Source organism: Empidonax traillii, unplaced genomic scaffold (genome assembly GCF_003031625.1).
Source record: "Empidonax traillii isolate 1590-97213 ecotype Southwest subspecies unplaced genomic scaffold, ASM303162v1 scaffold39:size2480183, whole genome shotgun sequence".
Lineage (NCBI taxonomy): Eukaryota > Metazoa > Chordata > Aves > Passeriformes > Tyrannidae > Empidonax > Empidonax traillii.
This window is the reverse complement of record NW_020955232.1, coordinates 178,137-199,446: the sequence shown is the minus strand read 5'-3', so window position 1 is coordinate 199,446 and position 21,310 is coordinate 178,137. Positions and strand designations below refer to the sequence as shown.

The 21,310-nt window shown below is 43.0% G+C and overlaps 1 protein-coding gene across 2 annotated transcripts in view; it reads right to left on the bottom strand.

The window, feature by feature from the left end:
• Positions 1-16,474, bottom strand: part of LMTK2 (lemur tyrosine kinase 2) — a 39,952-nt gene extending 23,478 nt beyond the window's left edge. For both annotated transcript variants that reach the window (XR_003570565.1, XM_027878167.1), the window contains exons 1-4: positions 16,180-16,474; positions 3,129-3,253; positions 2,159-2,303; positions 345-418 (exon numbers count right to left, since the gene is read on the bottom strand). Coding sequence is in view for 1 of the 2 variants with exons in the window: in XM_027878167.1 (XP_027733968.1) it covers positions 345-418; positions 2,159-2,303; positions 3,129-3,253; positions 16,180-16,336 (501 nt within the window). In the remaining variant the exon portion in view is untranslated. The remainder of the gene's footprint in view (positions 1-344; positions 419-2,158; positions 2,304-3,128; positions 3,254-16,179) is intronic.
• Positions 16,475-21,310: the final 4,836 nt, after the last annotated feature.

Below are 21,310 nucleotides of genomic sequence, written 5' to 3'. Positions count from 1 at the left end.
TGACAACTGATCTATATGTCAACTTTCAGAAAACATGTTTTCTAGTGAAGATCACTTATTTACTTAAAAGAGTTTCCTAGAAAGACTTGGTAATAAGAAGAATGTAACAATTCAAAGCCATGGAAGTGAAACGTCTGCCTAGTAGCTCTACTAAGAATCAGCATGTAAATTTAAGAAGTACTTATTAGTGTTGTGATTACAGTTAAAAAGTGAATGCAAAGAAATCTCAATTAAACTTCAGGCTTTCTTTATGCTATTTCTTTTTTCCTTGAGTGCCATTTTGAAGTGAATACTCAGCTAGGAGTAAGACTCAATGTGTGCAACATTAAAAGATAACTCCTCACCTTTCCAAACCAGCCATTTCCAATTTCCTGGATGTAGTTTAGACTCTGACGTGCAACTTGAGACTTTGATCCATCTGTCACACAACGAAACAAAGGTAACAGGTATCAAACCACCTGCATGGCCAAAGGGATCAACTGCTGAGGCAATAATGCAACCCCTCCAAGAGCCCTTCCCAGCTGGCTGCACACACTCAGCCCAAGCCCATATCAGACACACAAAGTATGAATCTAATGCTGTGAAAACAGCACTTAAGTGAAACACTTCTCAAATCCAGGTTCTCAACTGTACTGGAAAAAAAAAACCAACCCAAAAAAAAAGAGCGATTGTCCTGATGAAACGTGAATTTTGAATATACCACGTTCAGTAAGAAAGCAAAAAGGCTAAAGTTCTACCTCCAGTATAGAAGTGTATCATAGTCTGGAGCTGGGTAGAGCAACCAACTTGCTTACACAAGTTTCCTATGTAAGTAAAATAGAAAACCCCAGCTAAAACTCACTGTACATCTTAACATTTATTAGTTACAGAGTTACCATTTTAAGAGAAAAGGTTCAACCGCTGTATTCTTCAGCCCAACTGCCCCACTTGTAGCTGCCATCTGGAAGGAGGACATTTTTCAACTAAAAATACTTCATGGAAAGAGCCCAGAGAGGGAAAGGGCAGAAAAGAAGCCCCAGATCTTGGCAGAGGATGGGCAGCAACAACGGCAGACCCCACACTCCAGGAGAGTTCCAGCAGTGTTCACCCCCTGCTGCCCAACTGCTTAGGAACACGAATTATGTTAACAAAAACTCACCATCATTACTACTTCTCTGAGAATTCTAGCCCTCAGTTTTATTTCCATAAACCCCATTTACAGCAATATCATTTTACTGGAATGTTTTATACACTATCAATGTGTTTCTGAGCACAGAGAAGGCCCCAGCAGCACATTTTTAACTTGACTCAGGCACACTGCCTTACTTCTGGCAAAACACTTGTAGTGACAGTATCATTTTAACAATTCTGGCAACATGGAAGAGCTGACGTGAAGTTCTTCACAGATAATTTTTCCCAGCTCTTTAAAACACTGAGGGAGTACCATGTAATTTGTATTAAGGCACACTGACAGCTCCTTGAAATTTGTACAGAAATTTTACTAGAAGCTTCCCTGAACATCCAGTGATCAAGCAACAAGAGCAAGATGTAAAATTATGTGCAACAGCATAATATGAGAACAACCATTTTGGGCTAAACTGTGCCTGTAATACTCTAAGATGCTTAAGTTTCCTTTTACAAAAATAGTTTTGTAAAGAATACATTTCAAAAACCCTTCCACGCAGGGAAATGAAACCCAATGCTCTACCTTACCAAGATCACATTTACAGCACAAATTGTCTACAGTGAGACTCAAAGTGATGCAGCTGAACAGCAGCACTGCTGTCAACTAAGGGAGTCACTCTTGTTTCCATTTAAGGGTAGTGACTAAAATCCAACCACAACTTAGCCCCAAAGAAAACCACTAAAGAGCAGAAGTCACTGATGTCCCAGGGTACTTTAAACCCTTCAGGTATACACAAATATAATGACAGTAATCTACAGAGGGTTTTCAAAGGGAGTTTCATTCTCTTAAACCACCTCACATGGCACCCTGCCACAGGTTAACACCTCAGCAGTAGCACTTAACATTTAACTCTACCCCACAAAACTACTGGCTCAGTTTATGTAATTTGTTAACAAATTATTTGTTTCAGTAAAGTCAAACACAATCAGCCACTCTCCACTCTTGACACTGAAAAGGCCTCCTTTTGTTTGTCCATCAAAGCCAGTATTTTACCTGTGCGAGACGGGAACTGGGAGGGAGTTGGTAAAGCAATACTGGGAACTGAAAGGGTAAACACTTCAGCTGGAGACTGAACAGAGGGAGTATCTTCTGCTGGAGGTGTAAAATCTATTTCATCATCAAAGTTATCTTCGAATTCCTAAACAAAAAAAGTCTCAGTAAACAAGCTGATCTTCGTCCTAAAATTAGCACAAATACATTTCTTTCAGTTTGAATGAGCAGTGCTAAGGAGGCTTAGCTGTTTTCCAAGGACAGGGACAGAGATTTAGTTTTCTATTCCTTATTTCCCATTTATTGCTGATTTAAAGAGAGCAAAGTGTCACATACTGCTTTTAATACAAAGGAGGTTTAAGGGGTTTTTTCCTTGGTTGGGTTTTCGTGGGTTTGTTTTTTGCTTTGTTTTGTTGTTACTTCAAATGCCAACCCTGGCTCTGAATGAATTACCACAAACTGCTGAGGCCAAACATTCTCCACTTAAAAATGAGAGCAAAACTCAATTTTAGGAACACTGATAGCTGATTTTCCAAAAGTAACTGTTCTCAAATGATAACAATTTCTCAAGAGTTTTGCTACAGTGGATCAGCATCTTCAGTATTCTTATTCAACAGGAATGTCTTAAACTCTGTCAGCAGACTAAGAACAACAAAAGAAAATAGAGAAAAGCAACAAAAAGGTCCTTTACTGCAAAATTGTCTCCAAGGGTAAAACCTTTCCTTCTGATCCTCACGTTTAGTTACGATTTTGAAAAGGTATCAAAGACCCTTATGCAGCAGGGACCAATTAGTTAAAATAACTGGTTTCCTCAAGACTTCAGAGCCCACAGAAAGAGTCACTGGCTGTTTCAGAGGAGAGACACTCAAGTATCAGTAACTGCAGGGTATCAGCACAAATATCCAGGTGTCCTGGAGATGAGGATGCAGCCAAGAGTGCCCCTTTTACCCCCACTGGTACCTTCAGTGCTTACCTTGAAATCTATCTCAGGGTCTTTGCAGCAGGAGACACAGTTGGCCAGCAGGATGACCAGGACAACCAGGACACACAGAGACACCACCACAAAGGTGGAGGGAACTTCAGCTGCAGCTCCTTCTCCTAGAAATAAACATGGATGCAAGATTCTGGAAACATGCTCAGAATTTAAGAAGTTCCCTGCCAATGTATTATCCACCTGCATTGATTTAAGGGATGGGAGTGTGAACGTTTCACTCTGTGGATGGGATGGAACGTGAGGAGACTGAACAGAAGGGACAAATCTGTCTGCGCCCTCCCACCCCCCTGCACTGCTCTGGACTTACCTGATCCCACCCAAGGGGCCCCAGCCAAGATCATTTACTGAAGATGGTGATGAACAGCAATAGTCCCAAGCCTTGGGATGTTGTTTAAGTCAATAAATTAATACAGAAAGCCAATCACAGATATTGGAAATTTGGTCTTTGTGAAGACACCTCCCATGAGCTCAAACCCTCGAGCTAAGGGAACAGGCAGCCAGAGGAAATCAATCCTCACTTCAACTGGACACAAATTTCAAGTATGTGGCTCTAAGGCTGCCTCTCTCTCTCAGTAAGTGCATTTGTGACACTCTCCCAAACACACAAGCTGCTCTCACAAGCGCAGTGGATCTGATCAGCTCCACCCCAGCTTCTATTTCCTGTGATTCCCCACGTGATTTGTCTCCATTTCAAGCATTTTGGACTCCTAACCATTTTGCAAAACACACTTCCAAATAATTCCCCAAAATTCATAAATAAACATTCTACAACACATTTTCCATGACAAGTCAGGTTATTACTCACCCAGGATCAAAAGCCTCGAATGGCATTTTATAAAAATCTTAAATTAAACCTGTTTTCATGCCTGTTTTCATCCTCAGCAGAGAACAAAGACATGTGTGCTCTGGTCTCCTAGGGAACTACATCTTGAGGGGTTGTTGTTTTCTTTTCAAACTATGGGGACTGGAAGAGCAGGTGGACCAAATCTGATATTCAGATATTACATCAGTGACAAAGTTTAACAATGCCAGGTGAATTGGACTAACTGGATTTTATGAGAACATCTGAGTATGAATGGGAATGTCTGCCAACAGAAAATGAATGTGAATGAAGCCTTGAAAATAAAACCAGAAGCTGATCACTATTAAAGGAACACACAAACTTGTCCAGCTACCTCTAAAACCTTCAGAAAACTACAGAAATTAGGAGATTTCCAGAAAAAGCTAGAGCTTTTCATCTCACAGAATATTTACCTAATTCTATCTAAAGAGCAAACTGCCATAACCATAATCCTGCTTCAAAGCCTGTTAGCAGGAGATCCTCTATTTCCTGAACAATTAGGAATATTATCTACACAACAAATAAAAGTTAACCAAAAAAGGAAGATTTTCAAAGAACGGATTCAGTTTCCACAGCAGCTCTGGTGTTCACGCCTCGTTAGAGAACATGAACGCTCCATCTGCAGATATTAAGCACTGTCCAAATGCAGATCAACCACGGTGTGAAGCCACTCACCACCTTTTAGTCATAATTCAGAACAGAATCAAAAAAATCCCTCTCGATAGAACAATTTATATTCATTTAAATCAAGTCTTCTACATAACATTCGGGTATTTTTCCCTTCCTAAGCATCAAAAAGAAAAGAGGGGAAGGTAACAGCTGATTTATGTTTACTCCCTCCAGATGTTTGTTGACCTGCCTGAGGAGACTGAAAATTACCAAGAACCACAAATATAAGCATTTTGTGCACTCATTAGTTAATTACTGTAACAAAAACACACGCGGGTAACACAGCTGTAGATAAATTTAAGAGATCCCTTTGAACTTCTAATTGAAACCAAACAATAAAAGGTAGTTTTACAACCAAAAAAGGGTAAATATTTACGTTACCAGTTATTACAAATTAAAATCATTATTTTAAAGTCGTTTTTTTTCCAAGCCCATCCCACTCAGTTTCCAAACAACTTCCTCACCTTCACCACCAACTTCACTGAAATGAGAAGTGAACTCATCACAGATTATTTACTGAACAGATATGCAGATTCACTGTAACAAACACCCAGATCACATCACCACAATCACAACCATTTATTGCACATTAGATACACTACACATGTTTTCAGCTACTTTACGTTAAAAAAGACAACAAAAACTGCACATTTATCAAGCCTACCATCTAAGTGTTTAAGCAAGTTACACCGTTCCCCTTTTATAATTCCCAGGGAAAGAAATTGTGAATTAGCAGTAATTCATTGGAGAAATTAATGAATTTTATTTAAAAAGCAAAGATCACCTTCGAAAAGTCAGGTAACCATAAATGGTCTGCTAAGAAGATGGAAGTCATCTCAACTTCCAAAAGCACGGGGCAACTTTCACATACAAAGTTATAAAAAGATGCTTTAATACAAGAAAAATGCCAATTATCATGGGCAAGTTTCTGCAACAGTTACAGAACAACATTTCAGATGACTCACACAAGTAAAAGCTACTGACTAAGAATTACAGAATCCATCTCTGTTTGGAGAAACTTTGAAGTTTCTTACATAGTAATTAATAAGTCATATTTTTATTTTGCAGGGTTTTTTAAAAAATGAATGTAGAATTAAGTATAAAATTATGGCAACCTGTAACTGGGCTAAAATTTATTATGAGTGAAGCTATTTTAATAGCTTACATGAATACATATTCAGGGATAGGAGCCACTGATTAAGTATTGGAGCTGGTGTTTGACAAAGTGCTGAAAAATCTGCTGCAGTAGGACCTCTTTTGCATTTTCTGACTATTTCCATCCAATGATTAATTCACTGGAGCTTAGTAAAATGACTGGGAATTGAAGAGGTAAGAGATGTTTAATACAACATTTTATTTGTAAATTCTGAAAGTATGAAGGAATGACATCTATTTATTACAAAATCCTGACTGAGAAAGCAACCAGCAAGAAATCCAGTCTAATAAATGCAGAGGACCATTTTATATAGTCATCACAGAAGAGTTTGCTTTAATTAAAAAACCTCTTTAAAAAAACATGGTAAATTTAATAAATTTTAATACAGAGGTAGAAAACATCCAATAAACATCACTCACAATTTCATAACTACTGCAGAAGTTGACACAATATAATAAATTCTAAAAGGAGAGAAGGCAATAGACTTCCTCTGCTCATCAGTTTAAAGCCCAACCATGTTTACTATAACCCTTTTCAGTGACAATCTACAGCATCTTAATACCTATCCAGAAGTCAGGATCTGCTCTTTAGGAAAGGAGCTGCAACCAGATTTTAAAAAAATACCCTCTGTAAAATGCCAACAGTCAAAGGCTTCCTGTCAGCTACTCCAAACAGCCTGGACTCCTTTGCTTTGGGATACCTAAAGCAGGGAAGGCGAGGAAGAGCCCTGGGTTCCATCAGCACTCCATTAAACAAGGAGCTGAGGAGCCCCTGCCTCACTGTGGGGGGCACTGCAAGATTAACTCAACGTGATGCTCTGCACAGCCCTGTGCTGGGAAATGGCCCAGCCCAAATGGCATCTACACTGTCCTAAGTTATCAGTGCAGAAAGCGGGGTGTTCTCTCAAAGCTTCACAGTGTTGAACAGTGATTCCAGGCTGTTATTGACCCTCTTGTCCAAAGCACACGGGATCACAACGACTCAAAGCCCTGGCTGAGGCAGGAATTCAATGAACAGGGTTGAAGCAGATTGTCATTTCACAACCACTTCTACACTCAGGTCTCAATTTGAGCCCAGCACATGTGAAGGCAAACCCTGTACAAGGCAGTGAGCACCCTCACTGAGGAAAGGATGATGATGAGCTGTGCTGGCATCCCCAGGATCAAGTACAGACCTGAGAACACACACGTCAGGATGGATCACGACGTTTCAAAGGGTGGAAAATGTTATTTTCATACAAAGCATATTTCACAGCAACTTCCATAGGCCAGGATTCCCTACACCTTTCCAAGTTTCTCCCAAGCCTCCTTTCTTTGTAAGACAATTCACCAACTACCAAGTGCAGCCACTAAGCCAACACAAGTTCTTCCCTTGCTAGAACTGGTTTCCTTCTCTATCCAGTTTCCCAGGCTGCCCACAATGCTCTCACATGTCCTGCACCTGTGGCATCCTTTGCTATCATCAACGAGGAGCAAGGAGCAGGCCAACCAGCCCAGTGTTCCACCCGTGTTCACCTGCCAATCAACAGCCCCCACGCAGGACACCAGATGTGGTGTAAGGGTGTCCAGGAGGGACCCCGGGCTCACCCTTCTCCTGCTCCCACATTATAAGAGACCATGACGCCTCAACTCTTCACTCTCTCAAATTTGCTTCAATCTGATTAATCATATTATTATTATCTCAACCTTCAGGACACTCTGCTAAAACATGCATGACACCACCCAGCTCTAAGCCTGGGGAAAAGGCAAAGTAAACGTACAGACAACCCTGAGTACGTAATAAAAGACACTCCCGAGTGCACTAATAAAAGATATTCACTACTGTGATAAAGGCAGTGCAAGGCCCAGATAAATTAAGCATTATTAGGGCACTCTGAACTTCAAGGGAGCATCTCATTTGAAGCTTTCAGCGCAGTAGTTGCTATGCAACAACAGTCCCACTGCATAAGCCAGAGCCGCTTTCCTTTGGAGAGCAGCTCCATAACTGGCACTAAGAGCTACAACTATTTCCAGCACAAATCCTGCATGACAGCACTCACTTAAACTGTCTCTTGGACACACTCAAATTATATGATCATGAACTAAGATGCTACTTTATGACACTAAGTCATAACAGAGCAGTCTTTAAAATACTAATAAATGATGAAATCGAATTCCCTCCACAGCTACATCCACGGTACCTTCCATGAACATGGTTTGTCTATTTACTCTCTACTTAAATAACCAGATTTAAAAGTGTAATATCATCCTAATTTATAGTGGGTTTGATAAACATGATTTTAAAAGCTATCCCAACTTCCCTAAATAATGCTGTCATTAATTGCCAGCAATTAAGTGGGAAAGGGTTATCAACTCCTACCCAGTTCTTCACAAGTCAGAATCAGATCATTATCTTTCCCTCATAAAGAGTTTCTCCTGCATTTATTTACTCCCTGAAATCTTCAGATGTTTGCTACTAATAAACACAAAAGCAATGCAGACACAACCAGGCCTGTAAATTCTGGTGGCCTGCAGGTAACAGGTAGAACACTAAAGCAAGAGCCTGTTCAGAACAATTTTAGACACAGCACTTGTGTAATGCCTGATTTGTATCACAAGGTAAAGCCCAACAGACATTGCAACTCCTCCATTTCACAACCAAAATCCCCTCCCAAACTCAGAAGCACATTCCATTTGTTACTGCATTCCTGTAATCTCGGTGTTTTCATCATTTTTGAAAATAAGTTCCAGCAGAAATGTGTGCAGCACCATCACTCAGTTGTGAAATGCTGTATTACAACAGGCTTTAAAACACTACATCAGAAGGGCATTCCAACCACCAACCTTCAACTGAGATACAACACAAGCAAACAAGAATTTAACACCAGTTTTGAAGGAGTTATTTGCACTTCAGACATTCTTTGGAAAATAAAATGAAGATAATTTTTGTTTGAGAGAAACACTCCAAATTCCAATCAGCCCTTTGATCTGAATGACCATTACCAGTCCTACAAGAAGAAACAATCCCAAGATCTCAGATGACTTTCATTGACTTGATGTCCTCACAATGGCAGCACCTCAGTGAAATCTAAAACCTTTTCCAAATGCCCAAAGTATTTCAAGCAGAGACTGGAAACGTTCCTTCACTGAGCAAATCCCTAACAACAGACACACAACACTCCTTAAGGAAATTTTAGGTTTCACAGTTTACAATAACCAGGAACAAACAATTGAAAATGTTATTAATTGAAGAGTTATTTCAAAAGTCTATCCCATTGTGACATTATTCCTACCCTTACACTGCATAATGCAAATTCTGCATGACTAACAGAAGTAACATTCAGTATTATATATCTTTATCCAAAAACACTTTATCACCTAATTTTATTTTCCTTTCTATGGAAAATCCTAATTTCTAGATATAGTCTCAACAAAAAAAACCTCTTAAGGACTTAAAGCTACAGCTGTCCAAGTTACTTGTGCACAACTGTATTTATCCTTCCTTCAAACAAGCAGCAGTAATTAACAACTTTGCAATAAATCTGTTTTCTGCCTAAATCTGAATTGTGTCACATGGCCTGAATCAAAGTCTCCCACTTCAAAAGGTGTAAGTAAGATGACAAGATTTTTCAGCGGCAGTGTGGGAACAAATAATCAAAAGTCACATCCAAGTCAACGAGTTCCCATGTTCTGCTAGACAGAAATTGAAACATTTCATCCCTTATTCAACTTTTTCATCCCAGTCTTATCTGGAACTCAGTGAGTCCCCCACGGGGCAGGTGGGTGGGATGAAAGGCCAGTGCATGTGCACAGACAATTGCTCTGAAAAACTAACAGCTCTTCTTTACAGCAGTTATTTAATCATCACAAGGGAAGGGAATGAAGACAGCAAAGGGGCCATTTCATACAGAGTTTTTTCCCCATGAAATGATGAAAAGAAAAATATATCTTCTGACACATTCCTCCAACCCACCTTGAGTTCTGGATATAGTCCTACAGCTTCAAAAGCCACCTTCATAGTTCAACTTGTTCTGTGCATACATGACCCTGAAATAATTACTGTCCTGTGCAATAAATTACAGTATCTTAAAGAAGAAATCTTAGCTACTTCGTATCACAACTGGACACGTAACTCTGTCAACAATTCTTGGCTCATTATCTCAGCCCTCCCTTTTGCCCTCAAAAAGAACAGAAGTCCATCCTGCAATCTAAGCCAACACCTTCCCAAACTGTTTTATCCCCTGTTCCCCCTCAGTGTTTTTACAGGGTGTTTCCAAGGAGTTTCTGCAGCTGCTTAAATGCCCTCTGAACACAGGGGTGACAATGACAGCCAGGGCAATGCTGGACTCTGGGGCAGCACAGCAGCTCACAACAACATCACCCTCATCCCCAACACTTGTCCTGGCCCCAGGGTCGGCTGAACAGTCAGGAACCAGCAAAACTGTCAGCTGGGTAAGTTTTACATTACTGACCTTATTTTATTATCCTCCAAGTCTTCCCAGTAATGTCAGAGAATTACTCACACAACAGCACTCTGCTCAATTTTAATAAGGACTAAATATAGGCCGGTACTTCAAGTGTTTACAGAGCAAGATCTGTTTGAAGTTTCAGTGTTAGAATCTCATGTTTGCACAAAGGCATCTTAAGACAAGGTAAAAAATATCCATGTTAAATAATTATGTGCCTTATGCTTTCATGGCAGTGTTTCTGTATAATCTGGGGAGCATTATTATCTTGCAAACCCATCACTGATTCATGTGTGTGTGTGTATATATATATATTTGCACATAAAATTCTGCTGAGCATACTTTATTTTACACTGCTAGATGTTGGGTTTGCAATAATTTTCTGCTCAAGTACAGTATTTTTTCATCTGCTGTACCATTTCTCCAGCAGTGAAGCACAGGAGTTGTGGATTTATTTTTTTTTTTTACACAGGGTAGACCACAATAATTTGAAGCAGCATGAGAAGATCACACATCGTGGTATCTCAAACCACCAGAAACAGATCCTGTTGTTTGGGTTTCTGTGCTGCAGGTAATTCTTTCTGCTACCATCTGATATCGGTACAACCTATTAAGATACACTGGTTTTGAAGAGATTAATTTCAGTTCACGTGAAAGGAATCCACACATGCAACTTTCATGCGATGGGATTTTCTGGAATCTTGATTTTATCTTTCCAACTCTAACATACAGCTGGGTTAAGAAATGCAGGAAAGAAAGAAATAAAGCAGCAGCATTTTGCTAAAAGAGCTTATTCAGCTCCATTTCTCGTCCCTATTCACAGCCAAAGGATCCCCTGGAAGAACAGGCCAGAGAGTGAATGACTGATTTTGGAGAACAGGATCTGCTTTATAGGCTGGAAGCTTAAAAGTCAACTCTCAAAAATCTCCTGTTAACATTTTCTACACCTCTTTCCTACCAAAGAAGTCTTGATGCAACAACAGTCCCAAAAGAGTCATGTCACTGATCAGTCACTACAGGGATGTTTTCTTACCACCAAGGTTTTTGTGAGTGTAGAACCGTTGGACAAGGTGTTACTTTGTACCAGCATTTCCGACTGGAAATCCCTCAGAAGACAATTCTCTGACATATCAAGCTTCACACCATCCCCTTGCCTGAGCTCTCTGGGGTACAACAAACAGCCTGCTGGGGGCTGTGCCCAGAGCACACGTGCAGGCTGACAGGCTGTCCTGACACATTTGGGACATTTCTGATTATGAGAGTCCACAAAATGTTTCGAGTATCTAAATGTTGCTCAAGACCTTTCGTAACTGCATTACAGTGAAAACAAAGAGCTCCCAGAGAGCAAGAAAAGCATTGAAGGCATTGCAAATTGTACCCACAGCTGTATCAAACTCCAGTACCAGATGCACAGACCAAACAGAAAGGCAGACCCAAAATAAAATCCAAGGGAGACTCCAGCACTCCCTGTGCTGCCCTTCTGCTGCAGAACTGCTGCCTTAGCACTGAAACAGGACTGATTTTTGTAGCTCTGGTATTACACTGATTGAGGGTCTCTTTATCCTGCACAGCTGAACCACATGTGGATAGAGACTGAAATCAGACCATAGCAAATGTCCAGAAAATCACTCCCAATCGAATTTGCCTATCCAGAATGCTGGATCTCACTATGGAACACAAACTGCTTTTTTTTTTATACAGGGCACAACCAGCACCTGCTAATGGGCCCTTCCAACCCATTAGGCACCTGATGCTGTGACAACAAACCTTTAGACCGGCCCTGATCAGCTCTATCTTAATGTGCTGCAGTGGTATCTGAGGAATTAATAAATACACCCAAGCGTTCAAGACATGAGAAATAACTTCAGAAAGTGACCCCCTCCTCTGAGGACTGCTTGAGTTGTAGCAAAGTCCAGACACTTCACAGCCACAGGCAGAGAGAGAGCAAACCAAGGCTGTGAACAAAGCCTGGCGTGGAACATCCCTGCAGGGCTAAGGCAGGGGTGGCTTCTTACCTCAAACTCACAGATAGAAACAAAAGATAAAAGACAACTTCCCGGCTCTGGCTCCACAATTATGAGGTGCCTGGGACACAAGCTAGAAAAAGAAATACAGGAAGAAGCAAACGAGCCCAATGCTTGAAAGAGGGAGAAAGGACAGGCCACTCCCCAGAAACACAGACCACAATCAAACCTCATCTTTCTTGTCAAGATTTTTCTTAACTTCAAGTGATCTAAGTCACTGAGTTGCATATACTTAGAAAATTGCTTTTCTTGTTGTGTGCAAGCGTCACAGACATTCTACACTGTCCCAAACCACAGGCCAGAACTGCAATTGGCTCCAGTCTGACAGAATGCCAAGTGAAGCATCGAGCCAAAGCAACTCAAAAGCAACAATTTTCCCAGGAGTATTTATGTGCTATAGAACTCATTTTAACAAATAATAATAAAAAAAGTGACTTAATCTCAAAGCATGAACAGTGGCCAGCTGACTACACTAGATACAGCTGCAGGAACACCTAGATACTTCAGATTGAAGTCTCTGCATACCATATACCATTTTCCAAGCATCTTTTCCTGGATTCTACACAACCAAGTCCATCAGCAGTGACTCCCTGCTACGAGATCCAACTGGGCCCTTGAGTCCCAAACCTGAGGTTCTCAGGAAGAAATTATGTCAGCACCAAGACCAGCTGCTCAATTCAGCTGAACAGAAACCGTAATTCATCGCAACTGTGAAACTGAACACACCTGTCAGAAATGCTGCCACCAATTCCAGTTTTACAGGATAAGAAAAGTATTTCTGAGTCCCTGCTACTTTGTATTTGCAAAGAGCTTCACAGAGCAGAGAGATGATGAAAACACTTTGGCTGGTATTACACACCCCCCCTCGATTCAGATGCTCAGCCTTCTTGGAGAAGCAGCCGAATTAAGGTCAAGTATGGAAATCCAAGTCAGGAGAACTGAGAGCCTGAATGTAAATGTAAAGCTTTAGCACAGTAAAGCAGCCCTGGCAGTTTGTGATGCACTATGTTTGGCTGCTAAATCCTGCTGCAGAAGAGCAGTGCCCCAATGCCCTCACCTCAGCCACACAGCAGGAGCAGTGCAAGTCACCTGAGCCTGATGCATTCGGGTCAAGTCACCAACACTCCTCATGCTCAGGACAACTCTGGCACTTCAGTCTGCAAACACCTTCCCAGCACGGCTGTCCCAGCTCTCACCTCCAGCAGAAAGTGAAACCTTAAATTCAGGACTATCACAGGACGTATCAGTATCCTTTTCCACTCACAGAATAAATTAAATCTAAGCTGGCCAAAGTATTTTCAGCCAGGTGCATCTTCGACATCTTAGGTTTCGTATTTCCTGCAATAACTGCTATCAACCCTCCAAAGTTAAAGCTTGATTTCCTTTTCCTCCTCTCCTTTTTGTTGGATAAAAAAACCACCTGCTAATTAGTTTAAAACTATACTATCAAAAATGCAAGAGGAACATAGAACTCATCATCACTGCATGCCTTCATCTGCAAACACCACAAAGCCACACATGAACAGTGGCACCGTTCATCCTCATCGAGGCCCTGGGAAGCCAACAGTTCCCCAGCCTGGCAACCTTCCACAGCACTTCCACAAACTGGAGCACTTCTGCACAAGGAATCCAGTCACTTCTGGCATTCCAGCTTCCTCCCCAGAAGAGGAGTTATATTCCATGAAATAGTCTGCAAAGTTCAGTACAACTACAGGCACCTCCCTCCTTTTTCTGTGGATTCCATCTTTCCTATAACAAGCTCGGGGCACCATACGTAAAAAAGGTTTCTCCATTGTCAAAGAAGCAACCATTCTTGTTAGGTGAAGAGCTGTGGGATCCTGAAATAATTCTGAAACCAGTTACTAACCATTTTATGAAAAAGCCATGACATTCTTCCCAAGTTTACAACTCCTATGGATCAGAGCAAGGCACTGCCAAGGCCCAGAGTGGAGCCAGTCCCAACACAGGGAATCAAAGCAACCTGTCATGGGACAGGAGAGGGACAGTCACAACGTGGCTGGATTGGCTTTGAACACAGCTCATGACTCAACTCTGCAAAATAAAGTCACAGGTTTGTCTTCAGACAGGCTGTAAAATTTGCCTGGAATGACAGAGAAGGTTCAAGACAAAAGTCTCGTTGTCATCCACTGGGAAGCAATTCCAAGGCAGAGGGAAAACCAAAGTCCTTGTAGCTTTCCAGCTGGTTCCTGCTACTGCTACAGGGAATGATGCAGGACACATTGCAGACTAAGAATCTGCTGCATGCAAACCACCTGCAACATTATTTCACTCAGGAGCAAGTCTGCCCAGCAAAAGTGATGCCAGTGAAACCAGAAAAGGCTCCCAGTGGGGCCTTAAACCCTCAGTACTAAAGATCCATCCATAAAGGAATCCAAATACATTGTTGGTCACTATATGGGCAGAGATACAATATAAGGACACAGCAACACTTTCATTTCCTGGAGTTCCCTGGGTTTTCCATGACAGGATTGCTAAACCACAAAAAAAAAAAAAAAAAAAAAAAAAAAAAAAAAAAAAAAAAAAAAAAAAAAAAAAAAAAAAAAAAAAAAAAAAAAAAAAAAAAAAAAAAAAAAAAAAAAAAAAAAAAAAAAAAAGAAAAAAAAAATGCAGAGAACACTTTGACATCTACCTTTAAATAGAAAAATTAATTACATTTCAGGAAAAGTAAGATCCCAAAAAAGGGAAGAAAAGTGTCGTCCCCCCCCCTCAACTGATTCTCCTGTCTTACCTCACAGCCAAATGATGAGTTCATATTATCTGGACAAACCTCGAGCATTTCATAAATGAAAAAGCCTATAATTCAGTCTCAAAGGAAATACAGGTTTCAGGGACAGTTTTCTCTTTTTCCTAAGTTTCCTTTTGTAGAAAGTAAGAAGGACCTCAAAGAAGACTGATGGAGGGAGGGATTTATGAACAATTCCGAAATGTTCTGGGAATTTAAAAAAAAGGAAAGAGGCAGAGGTCCAAAAATAAAGGAAGCAGGGGTTCCCCTCCCAGTTTTGATACTTACTATGGAATAGCAGCCAAATTACCTAATCTCTGTGCTTCATATCTCTCCCTCCCCACTGCTGCTGCTCCTCCCTGAACATCTTGTGTATTCCAGCTGTACAACTCCTCATGGCTACAAAGGCAATCTCAGCACACACTCAAACCAAGCCAACCCGAACAAAATTCAGCCTCAACACAATGTTCTCTTGGCAAGTCCCAAGGAAATACCAACAAAAAAATATTAATCAAGCACTTAGTTGGTACCTGTGAGTCCCAATAAACCTCTGACCAGCCACTCCTGCGACTGAGAGGACATATTGTTTAGTTTGTGCTTTTAAGGCAAACAGGAAAATAAGCAAGGCAAGAGAAGGAAGTTCGCGTTACCTAACATAAGAGAGAAATAAATATGAACTCATGACTATTTAGAGAGGCCGGGCCGGGGGGGCCGGGGAGGGGAATCCGACTAATCTGACCGGAAAACAGGGAAGCGCCGTCTGCCCTGGAGAGCCTCCACCCACGAACGGGAGTCCCGGTGATTCACAGGCAAAGACCACGAAAAGCAAAGCCCCGCCGAAGTCTCCACGGAGGGGAACGGCAGCGCTGCAGGAGCACGGCTGGGCTGAGCACCCAGGGAGCCAGCCCGCCGCTCAGTCCCGGGGCTGCGAGCGACTCACAGCCCGGGAACAGCGCTCCGTGCCGTGACCTACAGCGCGGGGAGCCCCCTCCGCCCGCCGTGCCCTTCCCGACGCTCCGGCGGGGCCGTGCCCGCAGCCCGGGGAGGGAGGGAGAGAAGGAGGAGGGAGGGCCGGGGGCCGCACACCCGCAGTGCCGCCGCTCCCGGGCCCCGCCGCGGAACCGCCCCGAGCGCCGCTCCCCCCGCGCCTCACCTGCACCTGCCGGCGGCAGCGGAGCCGCCCCGGCGCTCCCCGCCAGCAGTCCCAGCAGCAGCAGGACGGGCCCGAGCGGGGGTCGCGGTCCCGGGGCCCGCGGGCCGCCGCCCCCCCGCCGCCCGGCGGCCCCGCTGAGCCCCCCGCGCTGCCGCATAGCCCTCCGCTCCCGGCCCGAGGCCCGGCGCCGAACGAGGGGGCTGGAGGTTCTCAGCGCCTCCGGGGAGCCCCCGCGGCAGCAGCGGCCGCCCCCCGGCACCGCGGCATCGGCCCCGCCGCCGCTCCCCTCACAGAGCCCGAGCCCCGCCGGCCGCCGCCACCGCCGCCATCTTCCGGGCTACCTGGGCGCCAAGGGGCGGGGCGCGCCCGTGATTGACACCCCGACGCCCCAATCATCGCGCGACTCACGCTCGGGAGGCGGGATTATTGGCCGGGAGGGGGCTAATCCGTGATTGACAGTCACGGTAGCCAATCGCTCTGCAGGAGGAGAGCTAGGGCGGAGGGAGGGTGCGGCGCGAGCGCGGCTGAGGGTGGCTGCCAATCAAGAGCCAGGAGGGCGGGGCGTCGCTCGGATCGACGGCGGGCTCCGCCAATCGGCGAGTGAGGCGGGTGAAGGGGACGGGGCTTGTCCGGTTTCGCGCGCAGTGCTCGCGGGAGAGGCGGGAGCGGCGCCCCCTGGCGGCCGAACGGCCGTGGGGCAGGTCCGGGGCTCCCGGACAGCCCCGCCTGGATCCATCGGGAATGAACCCCCCAGGGACACGGCCCCGCCTGGATCCATCGGGAATGAACCCCCCAGGGACACGGCCCCGCCTGAATCCATCGGGAATGAACCCGCCAGGGACACGGCCCCGCCTGGATCCATCGGGATGAGCCCCCAGGGCACATGCTCTTCCCTCACTCCCGGGGTGTTCCTGCTCCCCTGCAGGGGGATGGTGAGTCCCAAGTTGGACACTGAGTCGGGCACACATCCCTCCCCCTCCAGCCCGAGCGCTTCCAAGGCTGGAGGTGACCTTGTTCAATTATTGATACCAGCAGGATTCAGAAATAAAGATTATTCTGGTTCAGGTTTGTGATTCTGCTGAACTTTGAGTACACGAAAATGAGGTGTCAGCTCTGAGTAGCATAAGTGGAAGTGTTAATCCCGAGGAATTCGAGGCTCTATGCAGTGTGGAAATAGGGAAATACCACAAGTCTAACTAGATTTCTGCTTTCCAAATAATTTAGCAAAAAGGCTAATTATGTCAAGATTATATAATGAACTTTGGGAGCACAGATTGTCCAGAGAAATGTACAATGAGTGGGCCCCTGGGAACTCTGAAAGGAAAGTTTTGTGCTCGCAGTAGTATTTGGAACATGATGTCCAGGAAGACAAAACACAAACCCAAATCCCCTCCATCCCTAAGTATTTTTTCTAGGGTAATTTTTCTTCTACCACAGAGATATTACCTAAAATCAAGCTACCTGCTTCTTGCCAAGTCTGTGTCTACCTCCAGACATCCTCTCTCTGCCTTGAAGACACTAATTGTGTTACCAAATGACCCTTTTTTTTAATGGTCTAATTAGTTTTTCTTCCAAAGGAAATATTTTACTTGAATAATAATATGGAACACCACCTCCTCTTTTGTTGTTTCAGTAAATTATTACTAATGCATTATGCTGCTTATCATTAATTACTTTTTAAAATACAAACCAAAAAATAGTCCCAGAATCTGGCTGTCTGGAGATTTCATGGGTGGGATGCAAACTGTGATCTTTTCCTTTTAAAATCAGCAATATCTAATATACAATATGTACCACATGGTTTTGTTTGGTTTTGGGTTTTTTTCATGTATAAACAGCCACTCACTCAATTTAAAATAGCTCTTTGTTGTTGGAAAACTGACTCTGGTCACCCACATGCAGCCAGGCCTCTCTGGAATATCCAGTGGGATTATTCCTCACTCTATCCCATCTCCCTCCAGGACTGGCACCTCTGGCTGTGAGCGTGGCTCCTTCCAGCTGACATTTTGGAATGATGGATATTCAAACCACCCTGTCCCTCCGTGGTGTGACCACATGGGCACATCCCGTGTTCCAGCCATGGGGCTGAGGCAACTTCTGGGCTCTGGCTCTGACCTCAGGCAAATTCCACACATCAATAGTTTTGGGATTGACAGCAGCTACAGACATGAAGTTTAGACCTTCCTTTGTAGCTTTCCAGCTGGTTTACAATGCAAGGGTGTCCTCATTTCCATAGTGAAAACAATGCACTGCATTTAAACACTGCAGGCTGCTGGATTTCCCAACCCGCCCTATCATAATTGAGTGTTGGGCCTTTGATGTAATTTGCTGATAAAACACAGTGTTGTAACATCATCTGGGATGTTATGGCAGCATATCATTACAAGGACTTGTTAGAGCACTCTCTTATAATGATGGGACACTTAAGGTTTGCTGTGAATTAGTCACTGGCAGGAGGTAAATAACCAAACCTTCCAATCCTTTGTTCTGCATGTTAGTCACTGTTACTCCCTGTCTTCAAATACACCACAAACATCAAAAAAAACCACCCAGAGATGCAAAGCCTCGTCTCCTATCTCCATTCTCAGGAATGTTAGATTCACCCACTTACAATTCCTGCAGTCAAACACCTGCGGTAACTCCAGGAGCTTAATGGGATGAGCAACCTAATAGTGAGTAACCCAAAAGGTACTTAAGAAGAAGATGTATTTACTTAAACAAAACTCTTCCTGTACACAAAATGGGATGTGTTACCACATATCACAGCCTCGTGTTTCCTGATTATGCACTGTTATCGTTGCCAAATTACTGGAGCTGCTGTTCCGTGTGGGAGGTGGCAAAACCCTTTTTTTAGAGGCAGCTAATTGGATCAGCTAAAGGATGGTGATGGATTTATTTTCAGTTGGTTTTCTTCAATATTTTTGATAACATCTTCGGTGTGGAAGGAACATTGTCTGGCAGGCTGAGCAAGTTGCCAGAGGGGTGTTAAAGGTCTGCGAGTGTAACTGTGAATAAAGGCCCAAAAGATTCACAATTCACTTACTATAAAATGTTCTCACCCAGCTGAGCACAGGACCAAGGTCTTTATTCCACGTCACTGTTTTAAAGCATAAAAATTGGCTTCTCTGTGTGGGAATGCTGAGACACTCACTCTGCTCCCCTCAAAAGAATCATGTCTCATCCTTTCAAATATAACCTTTCTTTCCTGTCAGTGTTGTCTTTTTCTATTTAACAGAGTGATTTGTTTCTCCACCTGACAGAAGCAAAATAAATATCACTGGTTTTAACCTCCACTTTCAGTCATCAATGACCTAATGGTGTTTTTACATCACTGGATATATCACTTCCGTCAACTGAACCATTCTATGGAAGCAATGGAGTTAATAAAAAGAATGAATTTTTTTTGGAAGAGCACTTAATTACTCCCTCAAAGAGGCATAAGAAGTGCCAACATCGGTACAAATTTCTTCTCAACAGGATTCTACCCCTTTTTACAAAAAATAGAATAATGAGTGGGCAAATTTCTTTCCCCACTTATTACTCTAATGTTGTTGCCAGCCAAAATGCCAATTCATGCCAATTTTGAAACTGGTTTTTATTCCACTGACAACTGTCTAATGCTGAAATAAAAGATACATCTGTGGTGATAAATCTGTATCCCAAAGCTTCCTATAGAACCTTTCACCAAAATGCTGAGAGAAATGATGTGTCTCTCCTCTCCGAAGGTAAAGGAGATTTGATTAATTTCCACTGACACAAAAGGAAATGCAAAGTTATGATTTTTGTGTAAAGAAGCTGTTGTAAAACTTTTATAGCTACATTAGAAATTCCTTCCACCCTCTCCTCTTTATTTTTAGCAAATGCTAAACCGTGTGGACTATTAAATTTTGCTCCAGATGCAGCAAAGCAGCACTGAATATAGTAAGAAAGCATTTAACCAAATGAATGTCTAATGCAGTCCTGATCTAAATATACACTGGATGTGTGTCAAGGTAAAAAAGAAAAAAGCAAAGCAGAGAGAACATTCTCACAAACAGAGCAAGTAAGACACAACGGATTAAACAGGGAGGTTGCAGCTCATCTTCTCCTCATGCAACACTTCCATTAAGCAGAGAGCTGTGGAAGCTGCTCAGCCGCTCTCAAAAACTTGTCCTGTCTGGACTCACAAACTCAAGAGCCTCTGCTCGGGGCTGGGGGTGTTTCTGCACTGTAGGTGTGAGGCAGCAAGAACAGCCCTCCTGTAAGGGAATAATTCAGCACCATCCCAGTCTAAGGGCACGGGTTTAGTAAAACCACCTCCGAGTGACAGAACCTGCCAGTGCCTGTGGGAACAACCCATCTCCAGGATGCTCCTGGGATTAGCCACGTGGAAGTGTCTTGCTGGTGTAAACTCTGCTCACTCAAGCTTTGCAAAACAAGTGTTATCTCTTTCTGGACCTCCTGAACAGCAGGAATCTCTTTGTCACAAATCCTTTCGATAAAGGAAGGCAAACTTTTGAGCAGAAGATAAAATATGACTTGTGTGTCTCTCTAATACTAAATTTTGGTGAGTATTGTATGTCACCACTTGAATGTGTCACCTGTTGAAGGAGAAAATTTGTTTGGAGTCTTATCAAACAGGGAATTCTTGATCAACCTGCCTATTGAGGTAATATTTTCAATTTCCATACCACTCTACACCCAACTTTATAGAAATAATTAAGAAAAAGTCTCATACAAGTTCTGGTTCACATTAACTTTGAGCAAGCTCAGAGAAGATTAAAGGACAATGTTTTGAACATAAGTAGACAGTCACTTTTCATTTTAAACATCTTTAATAACCAAATCCTAAATCCTAACCTATCCTAAATTAAACCAGAAATTATCTTTGACCACCCACATTCCCCTTCAACAGTCTCTCATTGGCTTCCACACTTAGTTTTAGGGAAAGCGTAAGCAGAGACTTCAGCCTAAGGACCACTCTGTGTACGGGGGAGAAGCTCATCCCAACTGGGAAATAATTTGCAAAAGGAATTTTTCAAAACAAACACTTGGATCTAGAGGGCAGATCCAGAAAAGGATAAATGAGCAGAATAACTCTGCTGCTGCCAGCCAGACAACTGGTGTCTTGATGCTTTCAGGCACTTGGAAT